Source organism: Antechinus flavipes, chromosome 3 (assembly GCF_016432865.1).
Source record: "Antechinus flavipes isolate AdamAnt ecotype Samford, QLD, Australia chromosome 3, AdamAnt_v2, whole genome shotgun sequence".
Lineage (NCBI taxonomy): Eukaryota > Metazoa > Chordata > Mammalia > Dasyuromorphia > Dasyuridae > Antechinus > Antechinus flavipes.
Window position 1 is genome coordinate 28002046 of NC_067400.1, and position 23872 is coordinate 28025917.

General features: G+C 35.5%; 1 protein-coding gene across 1 annotated transcript; it reads left to right on the top strand.

Moving 5' to 3' along the window:
- The first annotated feature begins 587 nt into the window (after positions 1 to 587).
- Positions 588 to 23660, top strand: SAMD7 (sterile alpha motif domain containing 7). Its single transcript, XM_051990487.1, is given in 6 exon segments — positions 588 to 696; positions 2109 to 2191; positions 5109 to 5793; positions 7959 to 8080; positions 11373 to 11483; positions 23343 to 23660. Coding segments are annotated over 6 exon segments (1368 nt in total). The 3' UTR covers positions 23601 to 23660.
- Positions 23661 to 23872: the final 212 nt, after the last annotated feature.

Here is a 23872-nt window from a genome sequence, read left to right on the forward strand (position 1 = left end):
AAAAAGAAGCCTATTAAAGTCCAGAACCTAGGAGCAGAGTTCAGGTAGCTCCAGAGGGAGAGTTTGAGAAAGATAACCAGACTGGAACTCACATGGTCTTTGACAGCATCGAGCTTGAATAATGGCTGTAATGGTCTGAAAAACAAAGATGTAAGAGCTGAGAGGAAACCTGGGAAAGAAATGTAATCAGTCAATCAAACATTAGACTCAGGGGACTTATGGTACTGACCCCTATTTTTTTTTATTTTGAATGGAAGAATGGAGAGTTCTGTAGTCAGAATAATGGAAAACCTGAGAATAAATGTGATTAGATGCTCTTATCAATAGAGCCCTAGGTGTTGCTTCCCTGTCCCCCACTTGCATCCATTTCCTTGGCCATTTTTCATACTAAGTTTAGCTTTGGGCCAATTCTTTCTGATTCCAAACCTTGCTCGGGAAGGAATCACCGGTGTTCTTGTACTTCTGGGGAGGTAGAAATACTCGACATCTACATATGGCCCAATGCCTCAAGAACAGCAGGAGAGGAAAAATCTGCATCTTACCTTCATTTCCTCTCTTTATCTAGAGATTTGTTGTCTTCTGCGGACATGATGGCTCCACCTGACCCTAGGCAAATCCACATCACTTCCCGCTTGGGAGCATCAGTTCCACCTCATGTGAATGTGCCTCACGTTCTGTCTAATGCTGTTTACCCAGGTCTGAGCACTTAGGGATGGGGTAATATTCAGAATGACTCTGGGATCGTGCCTACTGCTTACAGGGCTTTTTTCCCCTGTAGTTTTCAATGGTTCAATAGTTTTTTCCCAATGATTTTAATGTTTGTTTTTTTTCCCTCATGGGTTCAATGGTTTCAATGGTTGTTTTTTCCCCAAAGGGCAGTTGGTGGGAGGAGGGCAGTAAAGAAAAAATAAATGTTTGTTAATTATAAAAAATAATAAATCACAAAATGCTGTGGAATATGGCTTCCCAGGAGAAGCTCCCTGAAGGTTGTTAATAACAGTAACTGTAATAGCTAAAGGGAAGGGGAAGACTCCATTGTCCCTTTATATCAGATGCCAAATATCTAAGTTCTCAGTCTCATTACTAAGCTAGAGATTATTATGGAAACGAGGGTAGAAAGACTGTGATGGGGTAGTTAGAGCACTTGACTTGATTCCTGAGTTTGAGACCCTGGGTAAGCCACTAACTTCTCTGTGCCTGTTTCAGATGTTAAGTGGGGGGTGGGAGGGAGGGATTCAGTGATTCTAAGGTCCCTTCTGGATTAAAATTCATGATTTCTTGAATCTGTTAATCTCTTTGGGCCCTATTCTGCCATTGAAGGATAGAGGTATATCTAGAGAAATCTTTTGACTATTTCCCATGTTCAACAATTATCAGATGTGTCTGTAGAATAAGAGAAGGGCAATTGTTTTTTTTTTAATTTAGGGATCTTGGGTTACCCTCTCAGACTTCAAAGGCTCCTTTCACATTTTTTTTGCCTTATGAAGGTTGGAAGCAAAGCTATTTTAAGGAAGAGAGAGAGAGAGAAGGAGGAAGGGAAGGAGGGAGGTTGGGAGAGAAGACGAAAGGAAAGGAAAGGAAAGGAAAGGAAAGGAAAGAAAGGAAAGGAAAGGAAAGGAAAGGAAAGGAAAGGAAAGGAAAGGAAAGGAAAGGAAAGGAAAGGAAAGGAAAGGAAAGGAAAGGAAAGGAAAGGAAAGGAAAGGAAAAGGGAAAGGAGAGAGGAAAAGGAAAAGGGAAAGGAGAGAGGAAAAGGAAAAGGAAAAGGAAAAGGAAAAGGGAGAGGAAAAGAGAGAGGAAAAGGGAGAGGAGAGGAGAGAAGAGGAGAGGAGAGGAGAGGAGAGGAGAAAGGAGAGGAGAAAGGAAAGGAGAAAGGAAAGGAGAGGAGAAAGGAAAAAGGAAGGGGAGGAGAAAGGAAAAAGGAAGGGAAAAGGAAAAAAGCCATAAGATTTTATCCTTCCATTGCCTATCCCATAGCCAATAAAATACAAAGGCAGACTTTGGCTTCATTCCTGTTCATATATCACAAGTTGTTTGTGCAACCATATTTTCTTTTTACATGCTCCATTGTGTATCACTCCATTTGGACTTGGTCTGGTTCTGCTTTTCAGGATATAGCTTTCTGCAGCCTGAATCCATGGAAGCAGTGGCCAGAAGGCAAGAGTTGGTGCAAAAGCAGAATCTGGCCAGGTAGGTGATTGAATGGTGGTATGGTGAATCTATAGATTGTAAGGAATACATTTTCTCAACACTGGCGGTTACCCCCATGAATGTAGACTTAGTAGCCCCAGCTGACCTGGATGACTTTGCAATTCATTTTAACATCTCAGCTTCAAATGACTTTTCTGTCTCTCAAATTGTGCCAAACTTGGTAGTTTCTCTTCAAACTTGAAATGTTTCAGGTAGATCTTTTTTTAAAATAACTTTTTATTGACAGAACCCATGCCAGGGTAATTTTTTACATTATCCCTTGCACTCACTTCTGATTTTTCCCCTCCCTCCTTCCACCCCTTCCCAGATGGCAAGCAGTCCTTTACATGTTGAATAGGTTACAGTATATCCTGGATACAATATACGTGTGCAGAACTGAACAGTTCTCTTGTTGCACCAGGAGAAGTGGATTCAGAAGGTAGAAATAACCCGGGAAGAAAAACAAAAATACAAGCAGTTTATATTCATTTCCCAGTGTTCTTTCTTTGGGTGTAGCTGCTTCTGTCCATCCTTGATCAATTGACACTGAATTAGCTCTCTTTATCGAAGAGATCCACTTCCATCAGAATACAACCTCATACAGTATCGTTGTTGAGGTATATAAGTTGAGATAGATCTTATTTTGGACTAGAAGAAAATGTCTCCTGGTTGCCCCAGAGCCCTTCATGTATGGTGGCTGGAGAAAGTGATAACTGACTCTTAGGTTCTTAAGGTACTGGCTAGCCACAGATGAGAGGAAGTCATGTTGTACATCTTCACTTGACCCTCAGAAGCCCAAAGGAATAACTCCTGTGAGAATAGAGTAAACAAAAAACACCATGTAGCTCTTTTCCCCATCCTGCTCACAAATGGAAGGTTCCATTCTTTTGACATTTAATTAGTATTATTTTATTGATTAATTAAGATCCTCACATTTTCTTTACAGATTTTTTTTCCTTTATTTTAAAAGTTTTATTAACAACAAGTGCTCTGGTGATCTTACAACTCATCTCTTGTTCTAGGATTCAATCTTTCCCTTTATGGACAGAAATCAACTAGAAAAAACACAAAACCAACCAATCCAAAAAGACTATGTCTGACAACACATTCTATACCCATAGATGCCCACTTCTCTACTAAGAGGAAGGAAATGTGCTTCATTATCAGTTCTCTAGCTTATTGACATTATCAGAGTTATATTATTATTACTATTATTTTTATTATTATTAACATTAATCAGAGTTTACCAATCAGCATAATGACCCACAATAATTTCAGAGCATTCAGGATGAAGCATCCCAGCCACCTCCTGATAGAGATGTGATGAAGTCAGAGAACAGACTGACATATTTTGGGGGCTGTGGGGAGAAAGGCATGGCCAACGTGGGAATCTGTTTTGCTTGACTATACATGTTTGCAACAGAGATTTGTTTTTTCTTGTCTCCTCATTGTGAAGAAGAGGGGAGGAGGGAAAGTGGGAGGAGAGAACATGAATCTGAAAATTAAAAAATTTAATTAAAAAATTAATCAGTGTTCAGCTGACATTTAGTGCTGTTTTAATTTATATTCTATAACAATAATACTCTCTCCAGGCTACTTTCCCAGAATGTGTCTGCTCCCCTTGGGTTCTTGGGACCCCACAGAGTCTGGATTTCCCAGCATTCTATCTCACAAACCCTTGCTGGCAGGCTTTCCTTTAGCACTCAGCCAGGAGATACAATTATTTCTTGGCAAAGGCATTTCCTAAAATGGCAGAAACACCAACACCAGGAGCTATAAATTATTCCTACCTGGGGCTTAGTCCCAGAAAAAAGTTGAGTCAGTGAATCTCCTTTGTTTTTTTCTTCGCAAAAGGGAAAAGGCCTAGAGGTGTAGAATATTGTGTATACCATCAGTTGTAATATATGCATTTGTTGGTTTTGCTGAGCTGGTTGTTTGTCTCTTTTAAAATCTTTCTTACAAGGCACAAGTGATTGGGCAGAGGAAGAAGAGTGATATTTCAAAATTTAGGTGGCAATAAACCTGTACCTGTACCTGGAGTCAAAAGATCCCTTTCTTTTTTCTCCTCCCTGCCCTCTCTTCCTTCCTTCTTTCCTTCTTACTCTTCTTCCCTCCTTTTTTTCTTTATTCCTCCCTCTCTTTGTTCTCCTTTCTTCTTCTTTCCTTCCTTCCTTCCTTCCTTCCTTCCTTCCTTCCTTCCTTCCTTCCTTCCTTCTTTCTTTCTTTCTTTCTTTCTTTCTTTCTTTCTTTCTTTCTTTCTTTCTTTCTTTCTTTCTTTCTTTCTTTCTTTCTTTCTTTCTTTCTTTCTTTCTTTCTTTCTTTCTTTCTTTCTTTCTTTCTTTCTCATATGGAAAATGAAGATAAAAATAACACCTGCCTAACAGAGATGCTTTGATAATCAAATGAGATAACATTAGCAAAGTACTTTGAAAACTTTTAAGTGCTATATAAATGCTACCTGTTATTACTATTATTATTTAAATAAAAGATCAATTAAAAAATAAGGGTTTTTTTTCCTAAAAAGACAAAACAATGCTCACTTCCAGTAGTTTTAAAACTTTTAAATATTACCCTATGGCAATGGTCAGTTCTTAAACCCTATCCTTATGGTGCTCACTTCTTAAACAGGGCTTTTCTATACCATCAGCATAGTTGCCATAAGCCAAGAGAATGTCTTTGTGAAGTGAAATCCCCCAGTAAAGCTCATTGGAAGGATTCCTCCTCTGTGACTCTGTAGAGGTTCAGTTATTATAAACCTAACACAATTTAAGTACCAAGTGAAAAGCTGCCAGATAGGACCTTATCTTGGGGGAGTAGATAGACGTTCATACTTTGGATGAGCAGTTGGCTATTCAAATTTTGTGTTCTGTTGGGTTGTAATGAGTTTGTGGGGTTTTTTTTTTTACATCTTTAGGATGGAGATGGAAATGGGCACCATTTTTCAACAAAGGGAGCTAGGAAAAGCTCAGCATAAAGGGCTGATGGGTTTGGGTTTGGAGACATCATTCTTGTACCAACACGGTATCCCTACAAGCCCAGTTGCTTTCCGAGGAAGGAGCAGGCTTCCTGAAGTGCATCTTTCCAATGACCTCTATGTGCACAGAAGCTCTCTGGATGACCTGCATGCTAACAGCAGGCTAATGACCACTGGTCCATACCCACCAGTCAGCAGCTGGCACAAAGAGAAGGGTCGCCGGCTGGGAAGAAGAATGGGAAATCATAAAGCTTCCAGTTGTACTGCTAGGACTTCCAAAGGCCAAGAAGAGGACAAAAATCCAGATCAGACTCTCCCAGTTTCAGCTGCAGAAAAAGAGACTAAGAAAGACCTTGACATTGAGCCACACCCCAAATATGAGCCAAGTCAAAGTGATGGGGAGTCTGCCATTATACCCACCAAGAGCCTCAAGGAACCCGAGCACAGCCCCCGAAAACCCTGTGAGGAACATGGTTGGGCCATTGAAACAAACGACAGTGGGGGGAATGTGAAGGATTCGTGTCATTCTTCAACAACCTCTGATGAAAAATATCTTTTTCACTCGCCGCTTTCCCTCCCTCCCCTGCCCTATGGATTTCCAGTCCTCAACAACAGCTCCTTGCTCCCTCCAGGTTTGTAAGTCTCCTCAGTAAATTGTCACTCTGTTTTCCTTTTCTTAATCCTATTCACATTGTCCATTTGTGAAGCAAGAGGATCTGATGCAGGCAATTTAGCATTTAAGGTGGGTTCTTTAACGTAGATTATGTGAAATTCAATGACTTCTCAAGTCCATGACTGGTTGCAATGATTGTTTGGTTTTCCACATAGTTTCATAGTAACTAGGTATCATGTAGGCCAGTCCAGTATAGTAGTAGAGAGTATATTGGATTCAGAGCAGGGTTTCTTAATCTGGAGTTAACCCCTTAGGGTCTGTGGATAGATTTCAGGGAGTCTGTGAATCAAATTAGATTGGTTTAAATTGGATGATTAAAATATATACTTTGTTTTTCACTAACTTTGTTTTCTTTGTAATCCTGTGTATTTTATTTATTTAAAGATAGTGCAGAATACCAGATCTAAAGTAAGAAGACTCATCTTTATAAATTCAAATCTGGTCTTAGACACTTTGTAGTTGCGTGATCCTGGACAAATCATTGAACCCTGTTTGCATCAATAAAAAGGGCTGAAGAAGGAAATGTCAAACCACTTCAGTATCTTTGCCAGAAGAACCCCAAATGGGTCATGGAGAGGAGGATATGACCAAACAACAATAACAATAAAAGAAAGGAGCCAGGTTGTAGAGTTTTAAATACCAAACAGAGGAATTCATATTTGATCCTAGAGGTAATAGGGAGCCATTGTAGTTTATTGAGTAGAGGATTGTAATTGAAATATTATAGGTCAGGGTCAATGAAAGCCTGACTAGAGTGGTGTAATGGCAGTTATGAGGAGACAGCCTCCAAGAAAGAGATGGAATTGATAAAATAAACACAAATAAACCTAACAACCTTCAATAACGCAGTACTTATATGGAGCTAAATATAGAGTTCTTTGGAGACTCATCATTTAAAGGACCACAGAATGAAAAAATTTTTGGCCATAGGAATTCTTTAAACCATTAACTAAGTCAGAGAAGTATTGAGATCTGTAGTAGTGGAAAGAAAAACTACACCACCAACAGCACAGTTCCTTGATGTTTTAAAGTAGGGATTCGTAACCTTAACTCAGTGAATTTAGTTTTTCAATATTTCAATTATATTTCAACATAATTGGTTTCTTTTGTAATGATATTTAGTTTAATTTATAGATCTAGAAATATTATTCTGACATGAGATCTACAGGCTTCACTAGGTGGCCAAAGTGGCTTATGACACATAAAATGGTCTATGATGTTTAAAAAGTTCAAGAGATATGGTTCATTTTATTAACCCTGCTAGTATTTTATTAATAAAAGGGCCAGTGACACTGTCAAATGCCAAAGATGGTGGAGGGTTTACAGTTTATATGCCCTTGGAAGAATGGGTGTTCCCCAGGATGGCAATCAACTCTGATTGGTTAAAAATTAATGAGAGAATGAGTATTACAATGAGATGTAGGCTCATTCTAATGAGAGTCTCAGAGATATTGATTTGGACCACCAAGTCTTACTCAAAGAGATTTATCCATGTACACATCAAAGAGAGACTCCACTTCCACCCCAGACCTATTTGACCAAATACAGTGAACAGAACCCATTTGTCTAAACTTAGAATTTCTTTACTGTCTTTGATTAGATCTTAGCCTGGGTAAGTCTTTGTCCAAGATTTCTCATACTGGTTGATTTCTGGATAAGAATTTACTTTAGTCCTAATTCTACAATTAGTCTTTAAATAAGAGAGAAATAATAATTTCAAGTGAGAATTCCTGTTTTGCAAGTATGTGAGATCATGAAAGTATTGAATGAAAAACATATATATGCATTTTTAAAAACATCATACTCAACTCACTATTTTCCTTATAAAAAATGTATCTTTTGTTACAAAAGAATATCTTTTTCATTTAAGTTTTATTAATGATTTTTGTTATTTTTTCAAAATGTTCTCTTCTTTTATTTATACCTTTCCAAGTAATGAAGAAAACTGGTTAATCATTACTGACAAAAAAACTTCACTTAACATGTACTTAGTCAATCCTGAAGCCTCCCACTTCTGTAGGGAAGTGTATTTCGTGGTATCATTTCATGGTATCACCATCTCTTCCCTGGGACCAAAATGGGTCATGGTAATTAATTTCTGTTCATTTCCTGATTGCTTTAAAGGAACAGGGGACCTATTTTTAAATGGGGAAGATCTTTCTTCTGTTGAAGATATCCGGAAATGGGCTGTGGATGATGTGTATGACTTCATTACTGGGCTCCCAGGTTGTTCAGACTATGCACAGGTGACTTATTTTCTTTATTAAAAGTAAACTTAAGCTGGGCATGGGCATGTGTTTATAATCTTTGCTACTAGGAAGGCTGAGGCTAGTGGATTGCTTGAGCTCTGGAGTTCTGAGGCACAACAAAGCTAAGCTGATCGGCTGTTTTTATAGTGTCAGTATGGTGAGCTCCATTGGGTTGGCTAAGGGGAAGTCTCTAAGCTAATCAGTACTTGGATCAGCCAATAAGTGGCCACTGACTCTCTAGACTAGGAAAGATAAGGAGGACCAATCTCCAACTAATTAATCATTCAATCCATAAACAGATAAAATACACTTAAATGCTATCTGATGATTAAGGAACTGTGAAATATATTTCTGTTGGTTTACTTGTCTTTTAAACTCAGGATATTAGAAAAAGAGAAAAATATATCTTTTCAAAGCTACGGTAAATTGTAAAATGAATGGGTTGCATTAAATGGTCCAGGAGACTCCTTCCATCTCTAAATCTATGATCCTATGAAATGTAGACATTTTAATTTACTACAAATTTAATTCCTCTAATTTCCCAGGAGGTTGTTTAAAGCTAAGGTCACCCACCTTGAGAATGTGGGTCCCAGGTGATCATCGTTGATATGTTTACCCTCTTACTAGTTGAAAAGAATCGGGTTTTCTGTTATATCTTTTAAGCATAAAGTAATTGCTCAATGACTTTGGACTATTCAAAGATTCAAATGGAATTGTGGAATAGTTCAATTAGACTGCAAAAGAAAAGGAAGCTGTAGCACCCTGGTGGAGGAGGAAAAGTAGCAGATTCAGAGATCTGGTTTGGAATCTTGTCACTGATACATGCAGAAGACTTAAGCAAGTCTCTTCTCCCTCCTCTGGATCAATGACATCTAAGTCCCTAAAAGCTTAAAAATCCTATAAAACCAACACATTGACCATGTCTGATTCAGACAACTTAGTACTCCACAGTCCTCTACCTTTCCAATGAAGGGAGGGAAATTTTCCCATCTTTCTCTTTTAATTATACAACTTTGAATGAATAAGTGAATGAAAAAGCATTTGTTAAATGCTCACTATGTGCCAAGAACTAGGGAGACAGATAGAATAGTAAACTTCTATTTTCATTTTATTGGTTTTTCCCCAAAGTTAAAGATCATGCTAATTTAAAAAAAAAAAAAAAGGTGGACCAAGTTAGGAGCTTTTTACAGCTTTGTCTTTTGGAGGAATTTTTAACCAAACGAGGGATAGAGATGATCACAAAAGTTAAAATAGCTTATTTGAAATTAAAAAAGTTTCCCCCACCTAGAACAAAATTAATGCAACCAGCAGGAGAGGACAAGTTGTCATTGGTGGGGAAGGGGAAGGTAGAATAAACATCTTTGCACTAATTATCTCTAAAAAGGGTCATAAATCCAATATACCAATGGAACTATAATGAATATATAAGATCAAGATACATTCTTTAATGTACAAATGGCCAAAAGAGACAGAGGTTTTTTTTTTAAAGAACTGAAGATTTTGATCCAGAAGATATACAGATATTTAAGATCATTTCTTTAAGGTATATACCCAGGAAATTTTATTATTTCTTGAAAGCAAACACATCACATACTTATTCATAAAAATATGTTTATTCAACAAATGAAACTAAAATTTAACTAAACTTTAAAAAAATCAACAATTAAATTTTACTCAATTTTTTTAACTTAGCCTTTGATTTTATCAGCATAAGAAGCTCCCAGTGAGAAATTTCCTCTACTAATACTCATAGTTGGAATTTAATAAAATTTTTTGGTGGGTTGAATACAGATTAACACCTTCTCTGCAATTTACAATCTTAGATAGTTGCCAGAGCTTTGTGAAGTTAAATATCTAGCCCAGAGTCACAAAAGTATGTCAGAAATGGAATTGGAATCCAGGTTTTTCTGATTCTACCCACTATGCAACATTGTTATAGTTAAAACAACTTTTAAAATGAAGCATAAAATACTAAATTTTCTTGAGACATTAGGGCATGCCTAAGGAATTATGAAGAAGAGAAATATAACTCCTAAACTATAAGAATTGAATAATTATTTTATAGTTAATTCATTTCTTTCTAGCATTTCATGGCCTAAATTTCATGGCATTTAAGATTATATGTATTCATTCATTTTTCTAGAAATGAATGAAATCTCTTTATTATAATAATAACAGTTGATAGTGATAGAATTCTTTACAACTACTCTCTGAGGAAGCCAGAACTAATGTTACCTGATTTTTATAGTCAAGAAAACTCTCTTTGAGTTACATAAGAGTAAATGGTGAAACTGGATCTTTTGACAGCATGGTGAGGTGGACTGGATGCTGTATTTGGAATCAGAGGTCCTAAATTGGAATGCTGACCTATATGATCTTAATTAGACAAGTCATTTCATTTCTCTGCCTTAGTTTTTTCCGTTGTAAAATCAAGGAGATTGAATGTGAGGGTCTCTTTTAGATCTAGATCCAATAATCTCTAAAGTGAAAAAGATTGGCCAGATCACCCCTAAAGCCCCTCCCAACTCTAATTCTAGGATCTGATTTAGCCAAGTCCAGTGCTTTTAGAGATACTTACTGTTCCCAAAAGTCCTTTCTCAACTCTTTGATCACAGGGCGATCTAGCAGTGTACCTTCTCCCCAAGCATAGCGGGGAGGAACATCTCCTTTGAAGTCTCTGGAGCATTCAGCCCCCCAGCTGTCCGAAGTGTTTGGAGGAAAGTAGGAGTGGCTGTGTCCACTTCAAAGAGAGAATAATTGGGCTAGATAGCCCAGTGATTTCTGGAAAATCACCAAAAAGCCAATTGTGCAAGTCAAGTCAAGTCAACAAGCTTTTATTGAGCACTTACCATGTGCCAGGCACTGGGGTAAACACTAGGGAAACAAAGAAAGGTAAAACACAGTCTCTTCCCACAAGGAGTTACAGTATCGTGGGACAGACAATAGGTGATCAACTAGTTGATGGAAGATAAAGGTAGATAGATTGATTGATAAAGTGAATGCACTCTGAAAGAGAAAGGCATTAGCAGATAAGTATAAGAGGGACAAAAGGATAAGTAGCTTCTTCTTGTTCCTCCTGCCCCAGAAATGCCCATGTGCTCAAAATGATGAGCAAAAGATACTGAACAGCAGGAAGTAAACCAGAGGTCATTCTTCTTTCTGTTTGTTTGGGGAAAATATTGTCCTTGTGGTTCCCAAAAATAGAAATTACTATGAACAAAATAAAATTATGTTAAATAACACAAGAGATTATTAAACAGAGTAACGTGTGTTTCTTTTTACTTCTAAGATATTTAGAGACCATGCAATTGATGGTGAAACCTTGCCTTTGCTCACAGAGGAGCATCTTTTGGACACTATGGGCTTAAAACTTGGACCAGCCCTAAAAATTCGTTCTCAGGTAGGGTCATTTAATGACATGAAATATCAAATAATGAAAACTAGAGGCTGTTGATAGCAATGTCCAAGGATTAATGAAACCTTTTTACCCTTAATGTTTTATGAACAACATCTTCTTATAAAAGTCTTAGCAATTCTTTGTTCAACGAATATAATCTGAGTTTCCTATAAAGATGTACTTTGGGAGTTCTGGTTTGTTTTTTTAAGCTATTTGAGAATATAGCATTTCATAGTTTTCGTGTTATCCTACACAGGCTGTCTAATATGTTTCTAATTTCCTTAGAGATTTGATAAAATTTCTAATTTGTTATTGAATAAATTGTGGTGGGATATATGGAAAGGTGATGTCAAAGCCAAGAGGACTTAGATTCAAGTCTCACCTCCAAGATATATTAATTCTAGGATGCTGGACAAGTGGAATATTTCCTTGGTTTTTCAGATAACTGTTTACTATAGAAAAGGGCATGACTGGCATTGATGGAGGGAGTTTCCACCCTTGAGAGTTCACTATGCTAAGTGAAACTACCACATTACCACAGAACAACTTTTATATACAGAACATTATGTTATATGTAATTTATGGAGAAATATGTCTATTACATTATAAAAGGCCATTCTATAATGATGAACATAAGGATTCTAGGTTGCATAGTGGATAGGATGCTGGACCTGATAGTCAGGAAAACTAAAGTTCAAATATAGCCTCAGATACTTATCATCTTTGAGACACTAAAAAAGTCATTTAGCTTCCTCATATGTAAAATGAGTATAATGATAGCATTTCACAGTAATTGTGAACTTCAAATGAGATAATATTTATAAAATACTTGAAAATTTTAAAGAGCTATAATAAACTTCATTAAGAAAGTTATTTATCATTTCCAGGAATAATGAAGCAGTAATTCTGCTATCCCCTGCCAAATCAGAACACATCTGGAATATGATGGTCAGGTCTTGGTATCAATTTTAAAAATGGGATTGATAAGTTGCAAAATGTCCAGTAGAGAACATCAAGTATGGGAAACGACCTTGAATTCCTGCTGTATGAAACTGATTGAAAAAAAAATGAGGAATTAGAATGGAAAAGAGAATACTTGGTGAAAATATGAGAGTTAGTGTCAAAGTACTTGAACATTTAAACAGACTGTATTATAGCTAAGGATCAGGTGGAGAAGATTAATCATGTGTTTTCTTGAGTAATGATGAGATTTTTTTAAAGTAAAGGAGCCATTAATTCATATAATTGATAGGAGAATAATACCTAAGGTCATTTCATATAAGATCGTCTGAACTTTTCCATAGAAAAGAGATTAAATGTATATTTCTTGGCCCCCAGAGATCAGAATGCATAATGAGGGGAAACTAGAAAGAGGTAAATTTATGCTTGATAAAAGGAAAACCTTCCTGACAATTAGAGCTCTTCCAAAGTGGAATTGGCTGCCTCAAGAGATATTAAATAGGTTTTCCCTCAGACTGGGACTCCAAGCAGAGCTAGATGAATCCTTATTGAATATGTTGTAGGGGATTTCCTTTTTCAGCAATAATTGCATCAGTTGGCTACTGAGATCTTTTCTGACTCAGAAATTCCATGATTCTGTGATTAGCAAAGATGATACATAATCATAGAAATTGAACCATATCCATTTTTTAATATTCTCTCTACAAATGAAAATAGTAGACTACAAGAAAACATAGGCAAATAAAGGGACCACTCAGAGATTCTCCTCATAAAGGCAAATCAAGGATTGAGCAGAGGTTGCGGAGGTTTGTTTTTTATCACAAAACCAAAGGCAACAAGAAATAATCATTTCTTGAATACTTGCTCTCCTTGTTTTGCTGTGCTTTTTGATGATAAATACATGCCTACAGACCATCATGATAATCATGGGTCATGATTTCAAAACCAGAAAGTACAGACCCTCTGTGACACACACACAAAAAAATAAAGTAGCAGAGACCCTATAAAGAACCTGACAAAGATCCTATAAAGAATCCTAAAAGCTAAGTCAACATATATGTCTTAATACTCAACAGTTCCATTGCAGAAATGAGAATAGGAAAGGTGATGAAAACAACTCTGGGAAAAAGAGATTATTAAATGAAACAGGTCAGAGCTTGGTTGACTACTTAGATGCATAATATGTATATCATAAACACTCTCTTTAAGAAGTATATTGGAAGATATTCAACATGGCTCAGCACCAAGCAAAATTACAAAAAGTAAAATTGTAGATATGCAGATATTTGTTTTTAATGAACAAACTTATTGGTTATATTATATTTCATTATCAACAGCAGTTATTTCAGAATCAGTTGTCTGTGTGTGTGTCAAACTGAGCAATGGTTGAAATCAATACTAAATGGGGGAGGGGGAAGAGAGAGAAGGATAAACATAAGAAAACACAAAAAAACAACACAAGTCGCTAGCTATTGCAGCTCCAACCCAATCTGTTCAAACCAGCTCTTGACTTTGGAAAATATCAAAGGAACAAAAATGAAGACATAATCTAGAAGGTGTCTTTTATTTCTCAATCTTCTAAAATCTTTTAATATTGTATACTGGCTAATAGCATTTCTTAGAGAAATTTAATCAATAGACAAAAGTTGCCACAGCAACAAGACCAAAAATCTGAGCCAACAGGCACTTGATCACTTTGCCAAATAAAAAGACATGGAAGCCAAGTGCAACAGCAGTTTAGAGTAGAAACTCAGCAGCAAGACATTGCAAAGAAGGGGGATGGAAGATTATAGGCAGTATTGCCAATTAAAAAACTTTTTTAAAATTTGAGAGGAAAATAATCATATGATGAAAATTTGATGAGAAACTTAGCTAAGTCGATTATCTCGATAACATATTTAGTTAAAAACCACAGGATTACAAATAGATGTGAAATTAAACATATCTTTTAGCATTTCTACCATGATCTAGTCTCATTAGTGATTATAATAAAATAGCAATGTCAGAAATCTACCTCCTCAGTAACCAACTTCTTGTGCCAAGAAGTGCTGATTGTACTAAGAAGGTATAATCAGGAAGTACAACTGAACCACAAATATGGACAACAAAAGAAATCTGTGTTGGAGGCAACACAATTTTAAAGTCACTTTGAGATTGACATCTAATGATTTCAAAAAGGATAATATTACAAGCAAGAGGAAACTATCATAACTTTCCAAGAGTATTTTCTATAGGAGAACAAATCTTTATAATAATAGCTGAGTGAGATGTTAAAAAAAATAGAAAATGATCAGAATAAAGACATACTCTTGGAGGGAGTGAATATTTCATATATTTCTATGTACATGTATAGTTATTTCCATCCAAAAAATGATTGCTTACATTACATTATATTGCCAACTTAGCAGTCATTTCAAAATCATCTGTCTGGGTGTCAAATCAAGCATTGGAGGTTTACAAACAAAGCTGAATGGTCACTTCTCAAGTGTGTTATGTTCCTTTTTCAGTACTGACTGAACTAAAGAGTGTCTGAAATTCTTCCAGGAGTGTGACTCAATGAACACAAGAAGGCTCTCTGTCTGTTGTTTATTTATTTAAAAAAAAAAAAAGCATTTGACTTAGAAGTAAATATAGCCCTGAGTGGTATATTCAAATAACTCATTGCCTCTATGCATTTAAAAATCATATGGAAGCACACAATGCATTGTCTGTGAATGGATGAATTGATCTAACCATTCTAGAAAGTCATTTGGAACTATATCTCCCCAAACACTAAAAATGCCTACCTTTTGACTCAAAGATACCATTACTGTGCATACATATAGGCTCAAATAAATCAAAGACAAGCATAGGATATAATGTACAAAAATATTTATAGCAGTATTTTTTTTTACAGCAAAGAACTAGAAAAAAGTGGATACCCAACAATTACAAATGTCTGAATAATTATAAGAATATGATATTAATGCCATAAAATGACAAAGTATTATTGTGAGGATCAAATAAAATAAATGTAAAGTGATTTGCAAATCTTAAAAGCACTATTTAAATGGTGGTTTTGGTGGTGAAAACAATGATGGTAACAGTTATGATGATGGTGTTGCTTCCAGGAGCCTGATGTTCAAATACACTTACTGTTTCTTGACAGAGATGATTAAGTAAGTGATGAACATGATTGATGCATGAATTTCTTTTGTTTGGATATACTTATTTAAAAAGGAAGACTTTTATTTTTGGCGGGGAGAGTTGTGGGGAGGAAGTAGGGGAGGTTAGGAAAACGATGACAGAAAGAAGAAAATGAATAGCAAAAAAAGCATTGAGAAAATACACAGAAGTCAGAAAGAAATTCAATAGATATAAATAAGCAGTATTGTCACTTTTTATAATGCTCCTCCCATTGCCTAGCCCCAATTAACAAACAAAAATCAATTTTAAAAACCCTCATTATAAACACAGTCCAGCAAAACAAATTCCCAGTTTGCCAAAAATATATCATTCTCTGATGGGACATGAGTAACATGTTTCATTTCCAATCTTATGATATGATGGCTTGTCATTCTATTTAGAGTTCTCAAATCTTTCAAAGTTGTTTTTTCTCAATAATGTTGTATTCGTTGTATAAATAGCTTTTCTAGTTCTATTGATTTTTTTCTGTGTCATTCAAAATAGTCTTTCCAGTTTCCTTTAAACCTGTCCATTTTGTCATTTCTCATGGCACAATAATATTGATATACTATCATTAATTTAGCTATTCACTAAATGAAGGGCTGTCCCTTAGTTTCCAAGTTTTTTCAGTCATTATAATTGTATCTGATATGTTGTGATCCCATTTGGAGTTTTCTTGGCAAAGATTTTACAATGATTTGGGTTTTCCTTCTTTAGCTTATTTTACAAATGAAAAAACAGAAAAACAAGATTAAGTGATTTGCCCAGGTTCACAGTTACTAAGAGATTGAGACTAGATTTGAATATGAGAAGAAAAGACTTTGTGAATTCTAGTCTGACATATTATCCACTGCCCCTAAATTTCTGGCTACTATGAAAAGAGCTGTTATAAATACTTTTGTCCACATTGCTTTTTTTGTTTTGTTTTTCTGATTCCTTTGGAAGACAGGTCTAGTAGAGATATAACGGGGACAAAGCATATATGTGGTTTAGTAACTTTCTGAGCATAGTTCCAAGTTGCTTTCCAGAATGGCTAGACCATTCAACAGCTCAACCAACAGGGCACTATTGTGCCTGATTTCCTGATGCTCCTCCAACATTTGCCATTTTCCTTTTTTGTCATCTTCGCCAGTCAGATGGGCATGAGGTAGAAACTCAGAGTCGTTTTAGTTTGTATTTCTCTAATTATAAGTGATTTAGAGTATTTTTTTCAGATAGTGATTGACACTTTAGATTTGATACAATCATTTTTTCTGTTCTTTCTATATGAAAGTGTTTGTTTATTGATTTATTAAGTTAATAATACTAACCCTAAATACTGTTTTTAAATCACAAGAGATTCTGTGACAAATATGCCCACTGAGATAACTTTGTTTAATGATTCATTGAATAGCAATGTCAAAAAGCATAAAACAAAGATACATATGCTTATTTGAGCCATTTGAAATTTCCAATTAAGATTCCAAAATGAAAAGTCATAGAGAAACTCAACTTTTCTATATAAATACTATCTAACTAGCTAAAAATGACCTCAGGAAGACCAATGATAGAGAAAATGGTAGAGAGATAATAGGGAAAAACAAAGAATAGAAAAAGAAAACTTTTCTATCCAGCCCAGAATTACACAAGAGAAAATAAGAGGCAGGAAGTCAATGAGAGTGCATATAAACAGAGAAGCCAGTAGAGGAGCAAAGAAAGCCAACATGAAGCCAGTGTTCTGAGCAGAGAGGTCAAAATCAGTCATGAGTTCCAGTAATTGAGGATCTGAAGCCAGATACTGATCTTAACCTCCCAGAACAGAAGGACAGCCAGAACCAGATCCCATAGATCACTGCACAGGGAGGCAGTGCTTAACCAGGCACAGGGAACCATAGCAGGAGATAGGAGTTAACTCAGCACCTGGATGCTGGCCAGTTCCAGGGAGCCCATGCAGGTGGCCTGAAACTATCATGATAAGTAGAAATACTTCTGGAAACCTGTCAAGATCCCAGATTGGAGACAAAACCAACTCTGAATTAAAAACAGTACAAGAAGAAAACTATATCTAGCAGAGACCACTAAGAGATTGAGAGAGAAATCAGGAATTGAAACTGAGGTATGTGGAAACCTACTACCCAATCCAGATCAGCAGAAGTATCAGCATCCAAAGTAGGAGAGAGAATAAGATCAAAGAAAACTGCTCAACCCATATAAGAGAGTAAGAAGGGATTAACTTAAGCACAAAATTCCAAACCAAGATTTGAGATTGAAATCATGAACAAACAGAAGAATATTGTAGTCCAAGAGGTAAACCAAGAGAATATGCCCATAATAGCTACACAGAATCTCCAAAAAGAAAAAGACTTAGTTAAGTGAATGACTGGAAGAAATAAAAAAAATTAAAATGAAGTTTAAAATGAAATGAGAGTCTGGGAAGAAAAAATAAATAGAGAATAGATAGCTTAGAATAAAAGATTAACTTCTCTCAAGTAGTAGACTTCCTGAAAAAAAAAAAACCAGAATGAAGCAAAAATCTTAGAACGTAGTCAAAAGATTGAAAAAATAAAAGAAAATGAAAAATATCTTACTATTAAGAACAATGGAAAACAGTTTGAGAAGAGAGAATTTCAGAATCATTGACTCCTTGAAAATCATGATCAAACACAGAATTTGGACATCATATTTAAGAAATCATAAAAGAAAATTACTCACATCTATTACATCAGAAGGCAAAATAAAATAGAAAGAATCCATCAATCATCTTTTTAAAAAACACAACTCTAAACTAGAATACTTGGCAATGTCATAGCTCAAATCTAGAGCTTCCGGGTCAAAGAAAAATATTTCAAGTACTCAGAAAGAAGGAATTCATGTACTAAGTACTATAGTCAGGATCATATAAAATTTGGCAGTAGCCACTATATGAGACTTGGAATATAATATTCCAGAAGGAAAAAAAAGATAAAGTTTTACATTAAAAATAACAGAATAATCTGACAAGGGGAAATGGATTTTAATAGAATAGCTAACATTCGAAAATGCCTCAAGAAAAACCTAGGCTTGAGTAAAAATTTTCAAATGCAAATGCAGGAGTCAAGAGAAATCTAAAAAGAAAAATGTATCACCTTAGAGTCGACTTTGAGAGATCTAGATTCTTCTAACACTTCTGGCTCTGAGACCTTAATAAAATCTCTTAACCTGACTACAAGTTGCAGAACAGATATTAATCTGGAAGATTAGGAAGAGGGAGTTTATTCATTGGGAAAGACTTATTTCAGTGAAATCACAGATCTCTTCTAAATCCTCCTTTCCTTCTCCCCCCCCAAAAAAAAATCTGTGAGATTACATTAATTCTTTCAGAAACACATTTTTAAAGTCTAAAGTGATCTACAAGTAAGGAATGATTTTATCTCAATTGTAATACATATTTCTGAAATTAAAATCCATTTCATGCAGTGGATTTTGCCTTCAGGAGAGATGGAGAACTGCTCTCTCTACTATCCCTTCAGCTATTCATTATGTCATTCGGCAGTCTTTTTTCCTTAAAGCTTAATAATTTTCATTCTTCCAAAGTTTCCTCACTGACCACAACTTTTTCAACATATTCATTGCTCTAATCCAAATCTCCTTCCTTTATATTTCTTATAGAAACATAAACATAATGTCACAATATTGAATTAACCCAAATTTCCTATTTTCTAAAACATCGTATTTATGGAGTTTTTGTTTTTTATTCAGAATTGTTATTTTTGTCACATAGAGAATTCACAGGGAGAAAATAATTAGTCATTAATTAGGCCCATTTATTAAATGCTTAGATGGGAATTAAATTTAAGAAGCCCAGAAAGGTTGGAAGAGACCATGTTATGAAGAATTATAAATGCCAGAAGACTTTATATTTGCACCTGAAGACCATAGGAAGAAAGCCTCTAGAGTTTGTTGAGTAAGAATGGATTAGAGAGGAAAGTCTTGAGGCAGAGACAAATTAGGCCACTATGGTAATAGAAGCACTTTCTACCCATGCAGATCTGCTACTGTTCTGTAATTGTAATTGTTTTAGAGAATTGCCTGGGGCACTGAGAGATTAAATATTTTGTCCAGTATCACTTGTGAAGGACATGCTGAAGATAGAATTCAACTGAGGTTTCTGTCTACACTGCAACACTCCTTTTTATAAATAGTAGCAATATGATTACCCTTGTAATAAGGTGCTTTTAAAATTAGTCCATAAAGGAGGATGAGGAAATTTGAAAAAATGGAATAATACAGTGGGAAGGGAATTAAAAGGTATGGCTCCAAATGTCTTCTCTACTTCTAATTTCTTATGTGACTTTGGACAAATCATTTAATTTTTGTGGGCTAGAGTTTCCTTCCTTGTAAAATTATCAATCCCTTGTGAAAACCGATCCCTTGTCTATCTCTGAATCTTGTGATACCATATAATAATCCGATAAGAGAACCAAAGAAAACCTAAAGTGACAACTGGGACAGAATGATAAGAGGAAGCCAAGGGTGTGAGGAGGAGGAGATGGGGAAGAGAGGAAAAAGAGGTGTGAAAGTGAAATGTGTGACAGTCAGAGATTTTCTTATAGTCACAGAAGAATTTATTTACACCATAGCTGATGGACTAATATCTAAGAGAGTTTACAATTAAAGGAAATTTGGGAGAATTTTTTATAGTGAAAATTCAGGGCTTCAGTTTGCAGGCTAACAACTTACAAAGTTGTAAGTTATAAAAGAGAGATAAGGAAGGAGCCAGGATATCTTTTAGGTTTTATTGATCCACATTCCTTAGGTAGATATGTACTTTTAAGTAGACCTTGGACTCTGACCCATCATCTCCCTTCTTACTGTTTTTTGGGTGGAGGAAATTCTGGGAATAAGGGCTGGGGACTCATCAAAGCTGACTTAAAATATTAGAAGAGAAGGTCTTGGTCCCAAAGGATGGAATTAAGACCAAGAGTTGAAATTAATAGGCAGACAAATTTCAGTCCAACATAAAGAGAAACTTTCTAATATGGTGTTAAAGCACTAAATTTGGAAATGAAATACTTATCTTGTGACCCTCAAGCAAGTCACAAAGATCTCTAAATCTCAATTTCTTCATTTGTAAAGTAAGAGGACTAGACTTATTTATCTCTGAGATCCCTTTTAGATTTGACATTTATGATTCTAATTAGAGTTGTCCAAAAATTCAAACTAAGTTCAGTCACTGGAAATCTTTGAGTGAAGTCTAGATGGCTATTTGTTGGTCATGTTTTAAAGGCGACATGTTTCAAGTAGTGATTAGACAAAAAATAAAAATAAAAAATGTAAGATTCCTTCCAGTGTCAGGAATCTATGATTTTAAGCTACACCTTATGTTAAGTGAGAAATTGTAGAATTAAAGGATTATTGGAAAGTATTTCAATTATAAATCAAATTCTTCCTATAATCCTTTTGACCCTATCAGTTCCCTTTTTATTTTTCTTCATTTTACTTGGGTTTTCTTGATACTTTACAACTTCTTAATATTTGAACTATTCTTAGGGGATGAAAATAAAGAGTTCATGTCTGTGAGAAAGAAATGTAGTGAGATGAATTTTTTCATTCAATTCTGCTTTTTCTTTCCCTAGGATAATATTCTGAAAGTGAAAAAAGAAAAATATTAGTCAACTTGAATTCTCACTTGGATTGTCTAACCTCTTTTTAGCTAAATCAAAATTATTTTTCACTGTGTTTTCCAGCTGTGCTTTCAGCCTTTTCATATATTATGAATCATGAAACATGGGCTACTTCCCTTGAGATATTGCTAAATATGGAAGACTCATAGTTGAAATGTTTTATTGGGTCCCTTTGTCTCATAATGAGTATAAGATTCCTTGGCTTTTATTTAATCTACTATTTTGGCTTCTTATTTGTTTCTTGTCTCGGTCTAAGTCCTTCTTCATTTGGTCTTTGTTTCTTCATTCTTTCCTCTAGTTCTAGTCCCTCCTCAAATATATTTGCTCATTTTTAACATTCCCATAAAATATAACGGGCAGACACAAAACCAACTAGGAGTTACTCAGCCTCCCATTGTTAGTACCTTGGTCAGCGACTGTGGTAAAATTGAGCAACCACCTGGTTTACTACTAAATAATGGATTTACTAATTGGCAGCTAACTGTCATTGTTCCACCTTTGCAGTGGATGTAGGAACAGGGTGACAAGGAATATTAAAGAAAGAAGAAGAATTATTACAAGAGTTAGTGGACTTAATTAGACTGATTAAAGTTGGAATATTTAGATGATTTAGACTAGCCTCATACTGAGAGTAAGATCCAACTCTGTGCATGGAGTAGTACTTGTGTATTATGTGACTTCCTTCAAGGAGAAGCTTCTCTAGTAGGAATGTACCTTTTCATCTCTGTTCTGGCGTGTTAATTAATTAGTCTATTGATTTCAAGAAATAAATTCTTTCAGAACATAGGAAAACAGTCTGGAGAAGGGATATGTGTATGTCAGTTCCCTAAATGTCTGGCATCTTGTGGCAATACTTGCTACTATATCTATGTGACAAGGAGTCAGTATTGGAGCAAAGATTGATCCTGTGATAAATAGGTCATTCAGAGAGAGTCCTACCACCCTAAAAGTATGTTTTAAACTATACCCAGGTATAGTTTTGTATTTAATTAAGCCTCAAAGAAAAAAAGTACTATTTCCATACTGAATGCAGAATTTGATAAATTGCTACTAGTGGAAGATGAAGTTGAGCCTGGAATAACCAGAAAGGAGTATCAGACAATGAGTGAAGAAATGAAGCACTTATTATGCACTTACTATGTGAAAGCACTGGGCAAAATGCTGGGAATATAAATCAAAAAGTAAGACAGTTCTTACATTCAAGGAAGTCACATTTTAATGGGGAAGACAACATAGACAGAAACTTTCAACAGCAAATCAGATAGAAAGCATCCAGGGTCCACAATGACAGAACAGATTGTGCTTCTTTTAAATGTCATTTCCACATATGCAACTATATCAGTTTCTGGTGTTGAACCTAAGGACTTAAGTGACAAGAACTTTCTTTTCTGGGTCTTCAAAAGATGTAACTCTCATGGGAGTTATTCCAAGTCATTACAAGGATTGCTTTTTATGATGATATTAGGCTAGATCATTGCCATTCTCAAGGTTTTTTGGTCCTGGGTCCTGGGATGTCTCCATCATCATTTGAAGGAAGATGGCAGCCAAGGTGGTGATAGTGATTGCCAGGTGCATTTTGTCTCCTGTCTCTCTGCTAAGGTGTGCCTCTGATAATTAGCACCTTGTGGGAAAGGATCATTATGTATTTCTACTATCTAATCATAATAGTTCCAGATATTGAAAATATGTCCAGTGAAATAAAGAACAATTAACATTTTATATCACTTTGAAGTCTACAAAACTCTTTCTGTCACCACTCCTATAAGGTAGGTATTAGAAATATTAGCTTCATCTTACAGATTAGAAAGCAGATTTAGTGAGGTTAAATATCTGGTCTAGAATCACAAAGTAAGTGTCTCAGTATGGATGTGCATCCTGGTCCCTCTAACCTTTAAACCAGAGCTCTTTTCATTGACCCACAGTGCTTCTCAATGAGAGGGAAAAGCACATGAAATCTAAGGTATGATCCTTGTAGCTGTGGATCCAAAATTCCCAGAGCAAATTGTTCCCAAACCCCAATTCAGGGTTTAAAAAATTTTAATGCTATTGAAAATATTTAGAGAATTAAATATTGCAATAATTTCTATCTTCACAGGTATCTCGCCGCCTGGGAAGTATGGTTTACATGGCAAGTCTGTCTCTTCCTCTTCCCTTTTCTTCTTCTACAAGAAAATCATCAGATCCACCGACAGGTACAACTTCTCCTCTGAATTGTACCAGTGGTGGCGTGTTGGACATTTCTTGCTCCCAGGATATGACAATTCCTAAAGCAGGAAAGGAAATAGCATCAGAAACCAGAAATAATCGAAGTGTCCAAACAGACTTACAAATAATCAGTTTTCCAAAGAACTGAAGAACTTTGAAATAAAATCACTGTAAAATACCAGATATTTCTTCCTTTCAGGTAATATGACCTCAAGTTATTAAATAACCAAAATTCAAATTCCTAAAATATTATTATGTGCATTTATTTTTGTATTTTTCAGGGTATTCAAATGTATATAGTATAGACATAATTTTATATCTTTGTAGGGCACATATTTTTGTATATCACATACATAAATGCAAGAAATGAGGCTCCTTTATTTATGGCAAAGTCTTTAAAGTCACATTTTCTTCAAAGTC